Genomic DNA, 16,497 nt, shown 5'->3' on the forward strand with positions numbered 1-16,497 from the left:
ACACTTCATCGAAGCCTAAGAACTAATGTGTTCAAAACTTAAGTTTAACACTACGTTTGCTTTCGATGCATAAAGAAATGATTTTCGTTGGGATGCACTGCAACAAATTACTGCTGTATGATGATAGCCGTACAGATGTGTACGCTGGGGCGATTAAACTCTTCCGGCAACTCACCATTCTATAGGGACCATGCAACAAAAGTAGCCGAGTTTCACTTACGAGCCCAAACTTTCAACTTTAGCGCACAGTACACAATACTTTATCGGTAAACAAGTGAACAGCACAGAAGCAACCAATGCACACCAAGAGAAATGAAAACCAAAACTTTGATGCCTGTATTTGCTATTCGAGGTATTCCTCTGCTCTACGCGGTGTGCTGTGACAGCATACCGGCTATGATGCATTACTTCTATAATAATAGCAATACCCAACAACCTTAGAAACTGTAGGCAAAGTAGTTGTGCCTAGCGTTACTTGGTCCTCATGCTTATCTTACATGTAGGCGATAGCGAAGCGTGATTTCATCGTCGATTCAATCATGTTTTTGGATGTAAAAGGATAGTTTTTTTTTTCGTGTTGCGCCCATTGACATATATTAAAAAATAATCATGATCAAGTACGAAACGAACGGAGGAACAAATCGAAGATATTATGAGAAACTCACAACTACTAGCCTTCACAGTCACCGATTCAGTCGCCAGTTGATAAGAGCACACGCCCACATCATATCTTATCATGTATGTGCATTCGAACGGAGCCCTTTATGCTGAAGGCAGGTGATTGTCGTAACAGAGAGGTTGGTAATTAATCTCGAATTATTCATCACAAACGCACATACATAACACACGCAAAAACACTACATATGACAATCGGAGGCTGAGAAGCTGGCGAGGAATCGCATGATCTTGAGAGAGGGGGGAAGTCGTGCCGTAAAACATTAAAAAAAAACTCGAGGTAAAGTGATCTCTGGAGTAGAACATTGAGCGAACCATGTTCGTACCACCAGATATATTTAGGAGTATCCCACGAAAGTTCCACACACCAATATCGGAACGCGGAGCCAATGAACCGATCGGTTTCTTTGGCTAGAGGAATTCTTTAGTTTACAAAAATGATCCAACAAAGAAGAAGCTCATCCCAATGATGGAACGAAGAATAAGCAAATAGTCAAATAACAGCCAGGCTGGAATGAAAAAGAATCTTGCAATAAAGAAACTGCTGGAGCCTTTGTGATGATGATAATGAAAGATCGTATAACTACTATTGGTGTTGTGGAGTTTAGTTTGCACATGTAGAATCTGTCAATAGAACCGTCAACCAACATACCCTTGAACATTTTAGCCGAGAAGCACATTTAAAATGACCTAGCGTAATACATTTATATACGAGGTATTCGAAGTTCCAGTGTCGTATAGCAGGAATATAATTTTAATGGTTTAGATCTTTTCGACTTAACACCGATATGTTTTCTCAAGCACTGTGTTTCTGTTGCCTTTGCTTTGTATCAGAATTTAGCCGTCTTTATAAAATGTAATGCATACAAATAATGATCGCTTAGGACATCTTCTCTAGGACAAGATAATATGCAATATTACTAGAGAATATGGCAGTCACAGACCAACAATGGCCAGAGGGGAAAATTTTGAAATTTTAACGAATGTTAACGGTTAAGGAAGAACACAAAGGAGGTAGAGAAAATAAGTTTAAAAAAGCTGCCGGACCTGCGGATAAAGCTAATGAAAAAAAAAACAGAAGTAGAATGTTAGAGAACCAAGTTTATTCTACTGTACAATGATAATAGTCTACACGACAGATAGCTACGAGCTAGGTAATTTTGCTGACGATACCAATACTGAAATGAATGAAAAATCGAATGAAAAAACTGACAAAAAAATACAAAACCGCATGTGATAACAACGAAACGCAGTCTGCTCTGTACTTCGACTCGTTAGCTTAATCTACCATTGCTAAACTCTCATATGGTTGAAAACTGTCCCGATTAATAAAACAGAAAAAAAGTTCCAAAAACATTTAAAAAAAAGTTCAAAACTTAAAAAAAAAACAATTAATCACTTACCAAACGCCGTGCACCCAAACTAGCTCACAAGAGAACGTGGTGATACCAAACGTTCTTCGTTTTATTGTTTCCAAGACTATTACAACACTTTGAAACGAGCATTGTGCTGCCAAATAGTAATAATGTAAAATCAATTCACTCAAATATAATTTATAATCCACCTAAGGAAAATTTTTAATAAGTAGTATCATAATCGTAGCCATTGTGACAGAAGTATTGATCGCAACTCATTTTCTAAACATTGAAACGTACAGTCTTTAGAATGTTTTTCCTAAAATAGGGGAAGATTTTAGGAAGAATATTCTATCGAACCGATTCCTCGTAGAAAACACTCAAGCTTACAATCCTATTTGCTACATGAAAAAAATATGGAAAAATTAAAAAAAAAAACTATTTACAGTAATCCTATTACAGAGCAGACCGTTGGCATGAGGACATGCCACAATTAAAATCACCAATCCGTCTCACAACAGAAAAGAGACGCTTAGCACCTTGATGATCGCAATTAAACGTAATGTCCCCTAGTAACTTACCTTGTTCGTAGCAGCATCTATGAGCTTACCAGTCGAATCTCTATATTCCAAAGCTTTAATTACACGATTGAACGACCACAAGCCACAGAATGGAACAAGTCGAAACAAATATAGATGGATAAACTACTTGTAGCATCTTGTTAGCAGTAGATCCTACATTTACTACAGGTAGGACTACTTTTCTTGCTTAACTTCAAAATTTTGAAACCGCAATATGAAAGATGAAGAACAGCCATACTTCATTAGAATAATGAAATGATCATTTGTGTAAAAGAACGATCAACATTACCCGGCATAAAGTCATTTAAGATATATTAAAAATAGCAAATAATTGTAGAGCGGCTTTATACAAATATATTGAATTATATACAAACATATATATACATAAACATAAATATTCTACCAACTATATTTCTTGAACTATCCTTGTAGAGAAAAAAACAAAAATATTTAAGATTCTTATAAGGAATAGAGCACAGACTACAACAACAGTACGAAGTTATGTGAGATATAAAGGACAGATACTGAAAATAAATAATTTATGAAATCTATAAGAGCGGATACTGTCTCCCAAACTGACCGGCGTAGTGGAATAGATTTTGGAGAATGTTTAAGTAAAATGTAATACCAAGTAGCGTACATAATAATGTGTAAGTGAAGAAAGAGAGTGCATGGCCGGAAAACTTACTAAAAAATTCTTAACTATCGTTTGTATGTACCTAACTGAACGGAACAAATTTATTTTTATGTATATCTTGATCGTATGGATTCATTTCTTAAACCGGCAAAAAGAAAACAGATAAATGAGGAGTAGAATCAGAGTATACAATTCTATAGGTGAATTGACTTCCGAGCAACATACTAACCGAAACATCTGGAAAGTTACTCTTCGTGATTACATCTCACAGTATAAACGAGGCAGTTATTCATAAAGAAACAAGAAAGATTAAGACGCGTTAATAAGGTAGAGAACTGTAGTAAATAGGAGATAACAGGTAGAGTTACAAAATCGTACCTAGAAACAACACGATTGAAATAGAAATCAGAACAAACTTTACCGTAGAGGGATAGTAAACAAAAAAAAAAACAAAACTATAACTCATAACAAACATAATGTCATGCATTATTTTAGTTAATTACGCGTATCTTAGTTTCATTTCTGAAAACATTATTTATAGGATGATACTACATCCGACAAGTTAAATAAAAAAGATATAAAACACCTGGTTCATTGAAATTTGGGGAAGAATTTCAAGGACTAGCCTGTGTTTTTATCTGTAGACTTTTTTTAATTTCCCTATATTTTTTTACTGATGGAGTAATATATGTATTAGTATCATGATTTATTTAAGTGAACCGTTTAAGACTACAGTTTTGGGTCCTGTCATAGCTTACAATAGAAATGAAAACCGATGGAGCATAATAAACTGGTCTACTTGTTTTTGAAAATTCTTTCTATAAGGAAATACTCTTTCAGTCCCGTTTTAATGGAATATAGCAGTAGAACAAAAGTAGCAAAACATAAATTAGAAATTAGTGAAAATTCATGAAACGACGACAAATGTCTACAACGCTACCTTCTCTTTTTTACAACATCTTATAAGTAACCTACAATGGATGTACGGAAATCAGTAGTTCTATGAAAAGGGCTAAAATCGCAACCTGAAGTACTACGTGGAACAAATACAAAAGTGCAACACAAAAAGACCGTGTTGGCTGCTTTTCATTGCTACTAGGGACTCTTAGAAACTACTCCTGTTCTATCTCCTATTTATTATACTTGTCAACAAAACTTAGAACGACTTGTTCAAGTACACCTTCTTGGAAATTCGTCATTTTTTTAATACAAGCGACACAAAAACATATTTGCTAAATAAGATTGATTGGCAATCAGCAAACCAAAAAACACACACACCGACAGACATATACATTAAAACACTCTTCAAAAATTTGATACGCTTCACATTTCACACAAGAGACACCGCATAAGATGCAGAAAAGCATGGAATATGGAGTTACAATCCTTTAAAAAAATACACACATAACCTTCTTGCAAAGAACTAAAGTGCATATTTCTTCGCAAGTCACTAACGCTCTAACGTGTAGCATCTTCAAGGACAGATGTGCAACTAAGAAAGCTAAAACATGAAAGAGTCAGAAAAATAAAAAAAATACTGCACACCAGATTGAAAAGAAGAGAGCATTGTAAATTTGTTGAAAACAAAACAAGAGTTGAGACGCAAAGCCTATAAACTACACACATAGACACAAATGAAACAACTTTCGAGCATAAATGAATCCAGTAAAATGATCGAAGCCGGCAGCAAGCGGAGTAAAATTAATTCACTCTATAATGACGAGCATCAAAATGAAACACAAGAAATGAAAAGTCTAGCTAAGATGTATCACTTTACAGAACTTAAATCTTTTAATGAAACTTATTTACTTTACATAAACTACAAAAAATATTGGAACTACATGTTCATTATTTCTATTGATGACATATTATTTCAAGTTTTCTGTTTATGTGATGTGGTGTATACCGTATAGCATTGACATATTATGCAATATGTTTAATAGCATTCAGTTGAATTGTTTTGTTTTAGCACTTTACTTCAAAAACATTTATATTCTTTCAGAATTGGCGACTTTGCTCACTCACTTCTGTCAAATTCTCTATTACTACAAAATATGATACATAATTGATTTTCATTCTAAGATTTTCTTCTTCTTCTTCTTCTTCTTCTTCTTCTTCTTGGCGTTACGACCTTGTTGGTCATGCCTGCCCGTTAGGGGCTTACGAGACTTTTTATCCTATGTGCACGTGGATAGTCAGTCCTCTCGTACTGGGGAGGGTCAGGTCTCGGTTGGGATTCGAACCCACGCCGTCGAGGTGTTGAGCTCCGGCACTCATGGGCCGATTCTTCTAACCGACGCTACCCCCTAATTTTACGGACTTAACAAGACAGAAATATGCATTCTTTTTTTTTTATTCATTCATCGTTTTGTTGTTTCGGATTTCAATGAATCAATATCGATATTTTAATAACTCAAATCAGAACAAAGTTCAGAGTGTAATAAATGTGAAAATTTATTTAAACGATTTCTTGGCTCTCCAATCTAAAAATTCATCAAACTCATCATCATCGTCGTCTTCGTCATCTTGGGCGACAGTTTCTACTCTGCTTGCATTTCGCAGCGAACCATCTTGCTTGCCATTTTGTCGTGAAGACGATGATATTCCCTTCAATGTTTGGACTTGTTCCTTCTTCTTTTCCAAGCTCAACACCCTCGACCAATTACGGATTTGCTCGTCAATTTCTGCTATCTGTCTTTCAGCGGTAGATTCCTCCTGCTCTTCGCTTATGATCGCCATGGAAACGTTAGTCGCTTCCTTAATTTCCTTTTGAAATTTTTCCCACTCTTCATCATCCGGATCTTTGTACTCTTGGTTTCGCGCTTTTGCATCCATTTTGGGATCGTCGAAAAATCCTTCCGGTAGTTTTTCTTCTTCCGACGGAGCAGCCGTTCCTCCGTCCATTACTGCTGGATCCTGTTCCATCGCCTCCGCTATTTGCTGGTGATGCTTGTCTGGCAGCCGAATATTAACAAGATCCTTGCGAATTGAGGATGCATTTTTGTTGCCAGTTTGCCCGTTCAGTTTGTTGTCGAAAAAATCATTCGGAAGGGTTGTATTTTGAACGGATTGCGATTGAGAGTTTTTCAATATCCCCTTTGGTTTTTTCATGGGAATACTGTCCTCTGTGGTAACTGAAGTGGCTGGTCGTTTAGAGGGATTGTCGGACTGGTGTGAAGATATGGTGGAATCTCGTATCGGAAGAGTTGTACGAGTCGGTTGTTCTTTTAACTGCTTCGCTAGTTCCACATGTTCCTTGTGTTGTTTAGAATTTATGTGAACCTTCCAGACAGCTTCCGAGCGAACTATCGACCGGCAGAGGGCACACGTCAGCTGACCTAAATCATTATATGTAATGATATAACTAGGAGTTAAGGAAAGATAGTTTTATCCGTTGTACTATATAATTGATTTTAAAAAGCTGGAAAAGGTGTTTTATAAAGGATATTTTGCCAAAGGGGAGTCAATACGCTTCACTGCACTTTCCGATTGTTGAAGCTGTTTGGCTGCCTTTGTTTCGCTCATTATACGCCGCAACTCTTGCTGCGAGTACTTTTTCTTAGCCGTGTGTATTGAGGCCGACATTTTAAATTAGTAAATTAACTCTTATTTAACAACACTGGTAGAATGGAACCAAAAATATTTCCTCAAAAAACTCCTTGCGCACTGAAGCTTTGATCGTTTATTTAATAACAATCTTTGACAGTTTAATGACAGCTCTGTTGTTTCGTTAAGTTTTGTCCTATCCTAGAAGACCCTGAATCAACTAAAATTATAAAATTTAAAAAATTCAAACATTGAATAATTTTGACAACAAATTTTATTATTTTGAACATTGAAAATAAAATAGATTTCAAATTCCTGCAGTACAATTAACCGTCACCCGTTCAACCGCCTACCCGGGTAGTTTTTGGAGTTTTGCTTTGTTCTAACTTTTGATTGGATTGACGTATCGGCATGAAATTTTTAGAATGCCTAGAAAAACTCATTTTCTATCGTTTTGCTAAAGAAACAAATTTTTCCAAGGAATTTAAATAATTTTTATTTGCGTTTTTCGGTTGATACCCCTCAAACGTTCAACCGGACTACCCGGGTAGTCCATACATTTTGTATGGGAGACTCCGTTTTCCTGTACTTAAGACTTAATAACTTTTTATCTAGACGTCGGATCGATTTGAAATTTTCAGTGAAGGTACTTGAGAGTGTTTCCAAAAATATTGTATAACATTTATAATTTTAAAAATTCATTAAGTATGTTAATTTGAGGTTCCAAAAAATTTCACCATACACATTTACAACCATTTATCTGTGTAGTTCATATATTTGACATAGAAGATTGCTTTTTCTGTATTTTAGTACTAATGTATTTGCTCGTAGATACTTAACTACTTTAAATTTTTTGGAAAATTGCATAAAATATCGTAAAAATTAATAAACTCACAGTCGCTTCATGCTATCTTCATGCTTCAACTGGGAACAGAGTTTTGTCCGTTATTTAATTATATTTTCGTCAGAAATGCTGTTCCTAGTAATTCTTCTATAAGTCTGTTCGGTTTTATCTATTCTAAGGATTGAGTTTTTCCATAACGCTCACTTTTACTCAGCTTTTGTTGTACTTTGAATAACACACATAGGCGATTAGAAGCGGATTAATATACGTGTTTGTGGCGTACATTTTCTGAACAAAATGATGTGAATCATACTTGTATTTAATATTAGATTAAGATTTTTATACCTAAACGTAAGGCATAAATATTTAAATTATCGAATTCGTGTTTTCGAATGAAACAATCCTACTTGAACATTGAACATTTCTAAAACACTTTTGGAAAAAAAATTGAATAATTTTCTGAAAATTTCAAGCAATTCAGCTTCAATGATCAAAGATATGTATACTGAAATACAGAAAATGCAAACTCCTATATAAAATGTTGAAGCTACACAGGTTTGGGTCATAGATGTGAAGGGTGAAATTTTTTGGAACCTCAAATTAACATAGTTAATGAATTTTTAAAATTATAAATGTTATACAATATTTTGAGAAACACCCTCAAGTATCTTCACTAAAAATTTCAAATCGATCCGACGTCTAGAAAAAAAGTTATTAAGTCTTAAGTACAGGAAAACGGAGTCTCCCATACAAAATGTATGGACTACCCGGGTAGTCCGGTTGAACGTCTACGTATGTAGGTTTGGTTGAACGGGTGACGGTTAAAATAATCTGATACCTGAAAAAGGTGTTCGGCAGAAATGTCAGGGGCTAGTGTGGCGCACATATCTTTGTTTTGACAGATCTTTCATTGTTAATTTTTTCTTTTTTTTTTTAGAAAACAAAGCACGTTCGCCGCTCGAAGACTAGGAAAATAAGTGGATCTTCCAAAGGCATAGATTTGCAGAAATCCGAATTAAAATGGGCGAAACGGAGGCAGTGAACGGTGTAGACGACGCTACCGACAAGAAACAGAAGAAATCATCGAAGCATGATAGCGGCGCGGCGGACCTGGAACGAGTAACAGATTATGCCGAGGAGAAAGAAATAACATCCCACAACCTTTATTCTAATGTAAGTTTCCTAACCTGTAAACCATCCATAGATCGCGTACATCGTCTTGGATTAATTACATTTGAAGCCATTGAAGCATTTTAGGAAGTTGGTCTAATGATCATCGTCCATATACATCTACAGCTAAACAAAAGCGAATTGTCCATGCGGTATTCTCCTTCAGGATAGAACTTGGTGTGCGGTATGAATTCAAATCCGTGATAGTCTCTTTTTTACAGGACAAAAAAAAAAGAAAGAATTGTCAATCCTCTGAACAATCTTTTGTTCTTGGTAAAAAGGGTTCAACTCTTCCGGTTTCAACCGGTACCTCAAAATGTCCTAACCAAAACAAAACAATGTCTGGTGTAGATGTTCCATGTACTAAAGATTTCCGATTTTGTACTATCAATATTTTGTAGGCGGCAAATCTTTTCGAAGACAAAAGGAGTAAGGAAAATGAAGAAAAACTCGCCAAAGAACGAGAACTGCAGAAGGTACAAGTGAAAAAGGAGGATATTGAGCTTATCGTAAGTACAGTGACAAGATGAATGGAATTGTTTTAAAAGCTGTTCATTACTCTTTTATTTCTAGGTTCGCGAAATGGAAATCACACGCAGTAAGGCAGAACAAACGCTAAGAGTGCATCGAGGCGATGTTGTAGCTGCCTTAGAAGCTCTTACTAACTGACGGTGCAACTGGGCCCCTTTAAATTTTATCTCCAATCGTTCAATGTTTTGCAGATGAATGTATGAGCCAAGTAAGTCCTAGGCATTGAAATAAACACAGCCAAAATGCAGGTTGGATTTTCTAGGAACGGAATTCCTTTCGTTTAGTTAGTTTAAAAGTAACAGAAAAGAAAATAATTACAGTTATCGACGCGCAGTAACTAAAATGAGACCTTCGAAGTCCAGCAACAAACGGTCTCAGCTTCCTATTTCCGCCTGACACTTACAAATCATACTACATATAGACCGTCTTGTCACTGCTATCGACTAAAGGAATATCAATGCAATCTTTGGGACGCCCATCACCTTCGCCAGGCGGTTGAACGGTCTGGGGCGGTAGATCATGTTTATCTGGTTCAAACACCTGGTTTGTAAATCCTTGGAGCTCTCTCGATTCACCACTGTTCGCCACACTAGTAGCCGGAGGATGATCAGAAGTTATGGGTGATGGAATATCTATAACTGCAATCCGAGCGCTCGGTTCACCGGCCTGCTCTGGTGTGTAAGGAGGTGGATTTTCTGCCAGTGAAACCTGCCACGAGAGATGAAGTAAAGTTTGATTAAATTGATTTAAAAGTATACTTCAACACTAGCAGAAGTACCGTGTCTCCTTCATATGCCGGTGGTGGGCCACTTATCGGAACCGGCTCAGCCGGAGCGTTTTGTTGACTGTTTTGCCGCTCGGTTTGTCGCTGCTGGTACTCATAATTATGCCGTGTCTCATATTTCGGTGGCCGATCCCGTAAACGTCTAACAACCCGCTGCTGAATCGACGATAACGATACACGGCTTACTACGGATTGGCGTGATTCACTCTGGAGGACTTGGTTGTTTCGTCTGGTATAAACGATTCCGTAAATCATAATTAAGCGAATTATGTTGTAGTAACTTTTCTTTTAAGCTTGTCAAAAATGATCTCAAAGACGAGGATTAACCTTCGAACTTACCTTAGCCGATTTCGAAGAGTTTTGTATAAAAGGAAGCTTAAAGAGATCACCCCAAGAACCATTGCGGTGGCCAATGCCACTTGAGCCGCCGTCAGGAAAAACAGTGTCTCTTGGTTACTGCAAAGACAATGGAAACCACAAATTTTATGGAACAACAGATACCAAAACTGAAACTACCGAACGAGAATATAAATCCCTGATGCTTTAGAAAGCCAGCTTGATGGCATTTCTTACATGCAATTTCCTTTACTATCTATTTCGCACCGTTGGCAAACACCTCGGTAACAGGTAAAGGCATCACTGATACAGCACCCACGGCAAAGCAGTCCTTCGGATGGGCATGGTGCACAATGTTGTGATCCTAGGTCTTCAAAATGCGGTCTACACTCGCAGTAGCTATCTTCTCTGCAAATTTGCGTATCATTACGGCACAAAGCATCACCGCATTCTAAAAAGCCGTTGAGTGCTGTGAAAGAAAAAATGATATATCAAACCTGTTCAAATCCAATTTTAATACCTGTGCGTAAAGAGGCGACATTGGCACGATGTCCTTTGTTCGTTTCTGTAGAGCTATGAAAAAAGGAAGGCAAAAGGTGCATACCTGCCGGTAGAACGTTAGATGTAGTTGTGCCCGAGGAAACCGCCAGCCAGCCAAGGCAAACAACCAGAGACAAATATACTATCTTATCCATTCCAATGCACTGGTGGAGGAGGGATTCAACATTTTCTGTAACGAAAAATATTTGAATGCAAACTTATCGCGATGATTGAAGGTTTCGTAACAACTGTTCGGTTAACTCGTGGCATGTGATAATTTGATTCGTAGTCTATCAGTGAATAGGTTGTTGGCAGTAAAACAAACTTCGACATTAGGTATACGGACATATCGGATCCCCTTTGGTATATCGGTTGTGTTGTTTCACCCTCCACAAGCCTTATCATAATTACGTACTTGTTTTCCAGATTGACAATGATAGTACACAACCAAGTCAGCGGAATCGAATACTACCGGTTCTAGTCCTAAAATAAATGCTATCGCACGTCTGGTGGTTTCTCGCTCTGCTTTGCCGAAAAAGAAAATCCACCTACAGCAGAGCACCTATTTTTTGTCTAGAGTATGCCGTAAGCCGATGTAAATATGACCACCGCAAACGACCCGATACGGCCTCCACGAAGAGAAGCGATGTACTGAAATGTTTATCGAAATGAGACGAACAATGTTTATCGAAACGTGCTGCTATCAGTGCGCTGCGATGATGGGGCATAGTATCAATATCTTGTGTGAAGATAGTAACGGGTTGCTTATCAGTTACACCTTTCTTCCGCAAGGCACTGGACTCCTCAAACAGCGAACGGGATTTTTCATCGATAAACTTTGGAGACATGCGTTGGTCTACCGTCGCTATCGTCTACTAAACCGCGAAATGCTAAATGAAACCCCTACAGAGATACAACGATAACGCTTATTTGAATAACGCTACACTTACACTTACTCTTGAAAGAACACGACGGACTGTACGATTTATTGCAATTCTTTGGCTGTATTTTGCGATGTAACGGTTCATGGTTTCGGGGTTCACGGGAGTACAAGTGAGTGAAAAATATCAAAGTATATGGGAAAAGATAACATACACCAGATGAAATTAGTTATAGCATAATTTAATTTCGATATAATTGAATAACGCGGGGGTTCGCGACAGCCGAGCGGTAGCGCCGGTTAACAAAATCGGCACATTAACGCCGGGGCTCACCATCTCGACAGCGTAGGTTCGAATCCCAACCGACACCGGACCTTCCCCTGTACGAGAGGACTGACTATCCACGTACACATAGGGTAAAAGAGTCTCCTAAACCCTTAACTGTAACACCAAGAAGAAGATAATTGAATAAAGAAAATTGAAAATGCTGCAAAATGAATTGAAATTTATTGCCTCAGCAGCGTATTTAGTAACTCCTCAAAATGTTGATTTTATTTCACAGACGTATCAAATGATTAGTGTTTGCTTATCGTTTTTCATCAGTTACAAATCAATGTCAAGTTATTTCAATTTTGTGGAATTCAACTGAACCACGTGTTTTACAAACGGTTGTGTGTTGGTTGTGTTGGTGCGAACCATTCCCAACGTGGAACTATGTCTTACTGTCAAATTGATCTTTACGAGGCAACCTTCAGAAATACTTATGCAGAGCAGCAACCTTGATTGTAACCAAGGTACATTTATTACCATTGTAAGTATCTTGTTCCTTACCGCGAAGGATTTTTTCTAGTGTTGGGAAAATCGATTCCTGGTTGGAATTCCAATCTTTCGATTCAAATCCATTTGGGGAATCGGATCTCTGAATCCAAATCCCAATCCGTAATATTGAACATGGACATCTAACTTGCTAATTTTTCATATGATTTGTTTAAATGATCAATCAAAAAATGATTTACCCAAGGATAATTATCACGGAATAAACATGCTTGATGCAATGATAACAATATTACAAAAACCACCTCGGGACATAACTATTATGGCTGATGTAATGTATTTTAAGCTAAATTGCAGCGGCAGGTAAGAAAACTGGTACTTTGCGTCCATATTGAAGGATATTACAATACATCTAACGTGTTTAAGACATTCAATTCCTTACATGAATTGACCCCAGTGGGCAAATGACCCCATGAAAGCTGTTTTATTCACAGGTTCAGGTTTGCATGACCCGCAACCCGCGAGTTCCGTTCTTCGCTCGACGAGAGCTGGTAGAAAACGAAAAAAGACGGTCAAACGAATGTGTCTTGAAGACCTATTTGTGGAAATAGGTCAATGAACTAAAAAGTTCTGCGAGAATTGGCTTTTGTAACCTTAATTGGAAATCAACCTTTTCGTCCGATTTGTTGACTGGCAGAGTTTTTCTTTCGGTATCGCTTGGGTCTGCTGCTAGTCTGCTTGGGTGTTAATACACGACTGACACGAGTTCAGCTTTTATTCAGTATCTTTTCTACACGTTACTACATTCGGGTTACCGTTTATACGCATTAATCCAATTCGCTGCATTTGACGTTTATAAATAAGAGTTCATTTCTCAACACCCTCTCTCAATCCAATTCTCTCTCGTAAAAACTTAAATTGGATTGCTTCCATGGGCTTTGTAAAAATATCTGCTAACTGTTCTTTAGTTCCTATACGTTCTATTTGCATAAATCCTCTTGCAACGAGTCTAGCCTTGTACTTAACGGAGCCATTTCCATTATCTTTCACTCGAAAGACCCATTTCGTAGTGAGGGGTTTTATACTTTCAGTCATAGACACTTTCTTCCATACATTATTCCTTTCCATCGATGTAAGCTCCTCCTTAATGACCACCCGCCATTGGTCCCTCTCTGAACAAGAGATTGCCTCATCAAAAGATTGGGGATTGGGATCTTGGCAAACTGCAGAAAAACTCATCTCGTAATCATTGTATCGTTGTGGTAATTTCCCTCGTGTCTTCCTTTTAGTTGAGTGACCCTCACCGACATCATTGTTGGAATACGGATAATCATCATTTTCCTCGGACTGATCCGAAACTGTCTTGAAACTATCCTCACTTTGGGCATGTCGTAGAACCGACTGCGCCCGAATCTTATAACTTGCAAACTCCGTGCGCACATCCTCAACTTCCTGCTGCTTTTCCGCGTTCGCTTTCCGCAACGCGCCTATCTCGTCCTCCAGTGTAAGGTTCTTTTTGAGAAGATTGCTTTTCTCTACCTCCAGCGCACCGCACACCTGCTCCTTATCAGCGGCCATCTGCTCCAAGTCGACACGATTGTTTTCCACCCTCTGCTTCAGGCGATCGTGCTCGTCGCCCAACTCCTCCAGCTGTCTCATCAGGTCAACCCGCTGGTGTTCGCTCTGGCGCAGCTTACCCTGCATCGTGTCGGCCTCCTGCTTGAGCTCGCGCGAATGCTTTTGCTGTGACTCGAGACTTTCCTCCAGCAGGACCAACTGCTGCTTGAGGCTTTTGATCGATTGCTCCTGCACGTCGATCGTACCCTCCAACTCCCTGACCAACGTTTTCTGCGCCTCCAGCTTTGTGTTTAGCTCGTTCAACGACCGCTCGTACGCTTCCATCTCGAGGCTGAGTACGTTGGCTTTCTTGACCGCTAGCTTGGTACGGTCGAGCTCTGCTTTCAGCTCCCTTTGCAGCTCCTGCTCGTCGGCAAGTTCCTTTTCTTTGGACTTTAAGCTTGCCTTAAGGCGCTGATTTTCGGCATCGATTTCTCGCTTTGCCAGCTGAAATGCGTCCTTTTCACGCTTCAAATTTTGTATCTGCGTTTGGTACTCCCGATGTCCCATTCTTCTATGCCATGTATGCTCACAGCTTTTCGTTTGAAACGCATACTCGCACGTGTATAGTTTATATATATTTCCTATAGCTATCGCTACAGCTACACACTTTCCGTTAGCATCATTGATAATACATTGATTATCCATAAATATAACTTTAAATCCCTTTTTTGTCAACGCACTCACAGAAATTAATCCTGTTGTTAAGCTAGGCACATACAAGACATCAGAAATATCGATCGTTCTTAATTCGTCATTGTCCGCAAGACAATTAATACGACCGCTACCAAAGCCCGCAACCTCAACCTTTTTGCCATCCGCCATCGCCACTTCGGAACCTTGCGTGAATTCTAACTTCTGGAAAAAATCTTTAAAAGAAGTCATGTGCTTCGAAGCACCGCTGTCAATATACCATTCTTTTGGCTCTCCCTGGCCCACAATCCATGCAACGGGTTCGCTAGTATTGGTTACACTATTTGCATTCTCTGAACATAGCTTTTTAAACAGTCTGCAATTTTTCTTGAAGTGCCCTGGCTTATGGCAGTGATAGCAATTCTTAACCTCGGCCCCGGGGCCATTTTTCTTCTCATGGTATTTTAACACTGCGTTCAACGCCATCCCACCTTCACTGGAATTTGTTGCACCTCGTTCCTTCCGCTTTTCGAATTCGCCGAGAAGCTTCGATTTTACGAACTCTAGCGACAATTCATCCAACGGCTTCTGTTCCAACGCTGTGACGAGGGGATCGTATGATGGTGGCAGTGAGCACAATAGCATCGCCACTTGCCATTTCTTCGGTATGGGTTCGCTGGAACCAGCAATCCGTTGCAGCAATTCCGAAAACTTCCGCACGTGCTCCTCCATGTTCCCTTCTTCGCCAAGTTGAAGAAGTGTTAGTTTCTTGAGCAGGTAGATTTCTGACGCCTTCTCATGATATGCTTTCAGCGCCTTCCACGAATCCTGTGCCGTTGCGCACTCCCTGACCAAACCAATTTGATCATCATCGATGTGAAGCCCAATTGTTGCATTCGCTTTCGTATCATCTTTTGTCCATTGTGCCGTTGGACTTTCTGGTTTTACCTCTGAAATAACGTACCAGAGTTCCTCCTTTTTCAGCAGCATCTCGATCTTATAGCGCCATGTCTGGTAGTTGTCATTTGTTAGCCTTGACACGGCTACACGAAATGAATCCATCCTGAACTGTCTTTTGTTCGCTTGTTGGCTCGAACAAGAATCCCTTGCAATAAACCGCAATTCACCACAAATTCAGGCTACCACGATACTTTCTAGACAACTGGGCCCATAACCTGTTGACTGGCAGAGTTTTTCTTTCGGTATCGCTTGGGTCTGCTGCTAGTCTGCTTGGGTGTTAATACACGACTGACACGAGTTCAGCTTTTATTCAGTATCTTTTCTACACGTTACTACATTCGGGTTACCGTTTATACGCATTAATCCAATTCGCTGCATTTGACGTTTATAAATAAGAGTTCATTTCTCAACACGATTCACCTTTTCGTCCGAGGGGCGAACACGTTCCCACCCAGGTTTTTATCAAAAACAAGAAACTAAAGTAAAACTTTACTTCAACAAAGTTGTGTGTCTTGAAAAGACCTTTCATTTAACGGATCAGTCGTGAAAATCGTTTGAAAGAATCAATAATTATTAACAAATTGGCAAATTTTGGCTGATCAACCTTGTTCCCGACAGAGTGCTGTCTTTTTT

At 38.8% G+C, this 16,497-nt stretch overlaps 3 protein-coding genes across 3 annotated transcripts; 1 reads left to right on the forward strand and 2 right to left on the reverse strand.

Moving 5' to 3' along the window:
- Positions 1–5,696: 5,696 nt before the first annotated feature.
- Positions 5,697–6,926, reverse strand: LOC131287601 (zinc finger protein 830). Its single transcript, XM_058316665.1, has 2 exons — positions 6,697–6,926; positions 5,697–6,600 (listed from the first exon to the last, which is right to left on the reverse strand). Exons 1-2 carry the CDS (start codon positions 6,831–6,833, stop codon positions 5,703–5,705), a joined length of 1,035 nt encoding a protein of 344 aa, XP_058172648.1. The 5' UTR covers positions 6,834–6,926; the 3' UTR covers positions 5,697–5,702.
- A 1,657-nt stretch (positions 6,927–8,583) lies between these two features.
- On the forward strand, positions 8,584–9,603 carry LOC131286475 (huntingtin-interacting protein K). The gene is made up of 3 exons (XM_058315435.1): positions 8,584–8,811; positions 9,210–9,317; positions 9,382–9,603. Exons 1-3 carry the CDS (start codon positions 8,659–8,661, stop codon positions 9,475–9,477), a joined length of 357 nt encoding a protein of 118 aa, XP_058171418.1. The 5' UTR covers positions 8,584–8,658; the 3' UTR covers positions 9,478–9,603.
- LOC131286474 (uncharacterized) lies at positions 9,382–11,842 on the reverse strand. Its single transcript, XM_058315434.1, has 6 exons — positions 11,778–11,842; positions 11,064–11,189; positions 10,697–10,928; positions 10,463–10,579; positions 10,118–10,352; positions 9,382–10,047 (listed from the first exon to the last, which is right to left on the reverse strand). The coding sequence occupies exons 2-6, from the start codon at positions 11,152–11,154 to the stop codon at positions 9,751–9,753; spliced, it is 972 nt and encodes a 323-aa protein (XP_058171417.1). The 5' UTR covers positions 11,155–11,189; positions 11,778–11,842; the 3' UTR covers positions 9,382–9,750.
- Between the last annotated feature and the right edge of the window lie 4,655 nt (positions 11,843–16,497).

Source organism: Anopheles ziemanni, chromosome 3 (assembly GCF_943734765.1).
Source record: "Anopheles ziemanni chromosome 3, idAnoZiCoDA_A2_x.2, whole genome shotgun sequence".
Taxonomy (NCBI): Eukaryota; Metazoa; Arthropoda; class Insecta; order Diptera; family Culicidae; genus Anopheles; species Anopheles ziemanni.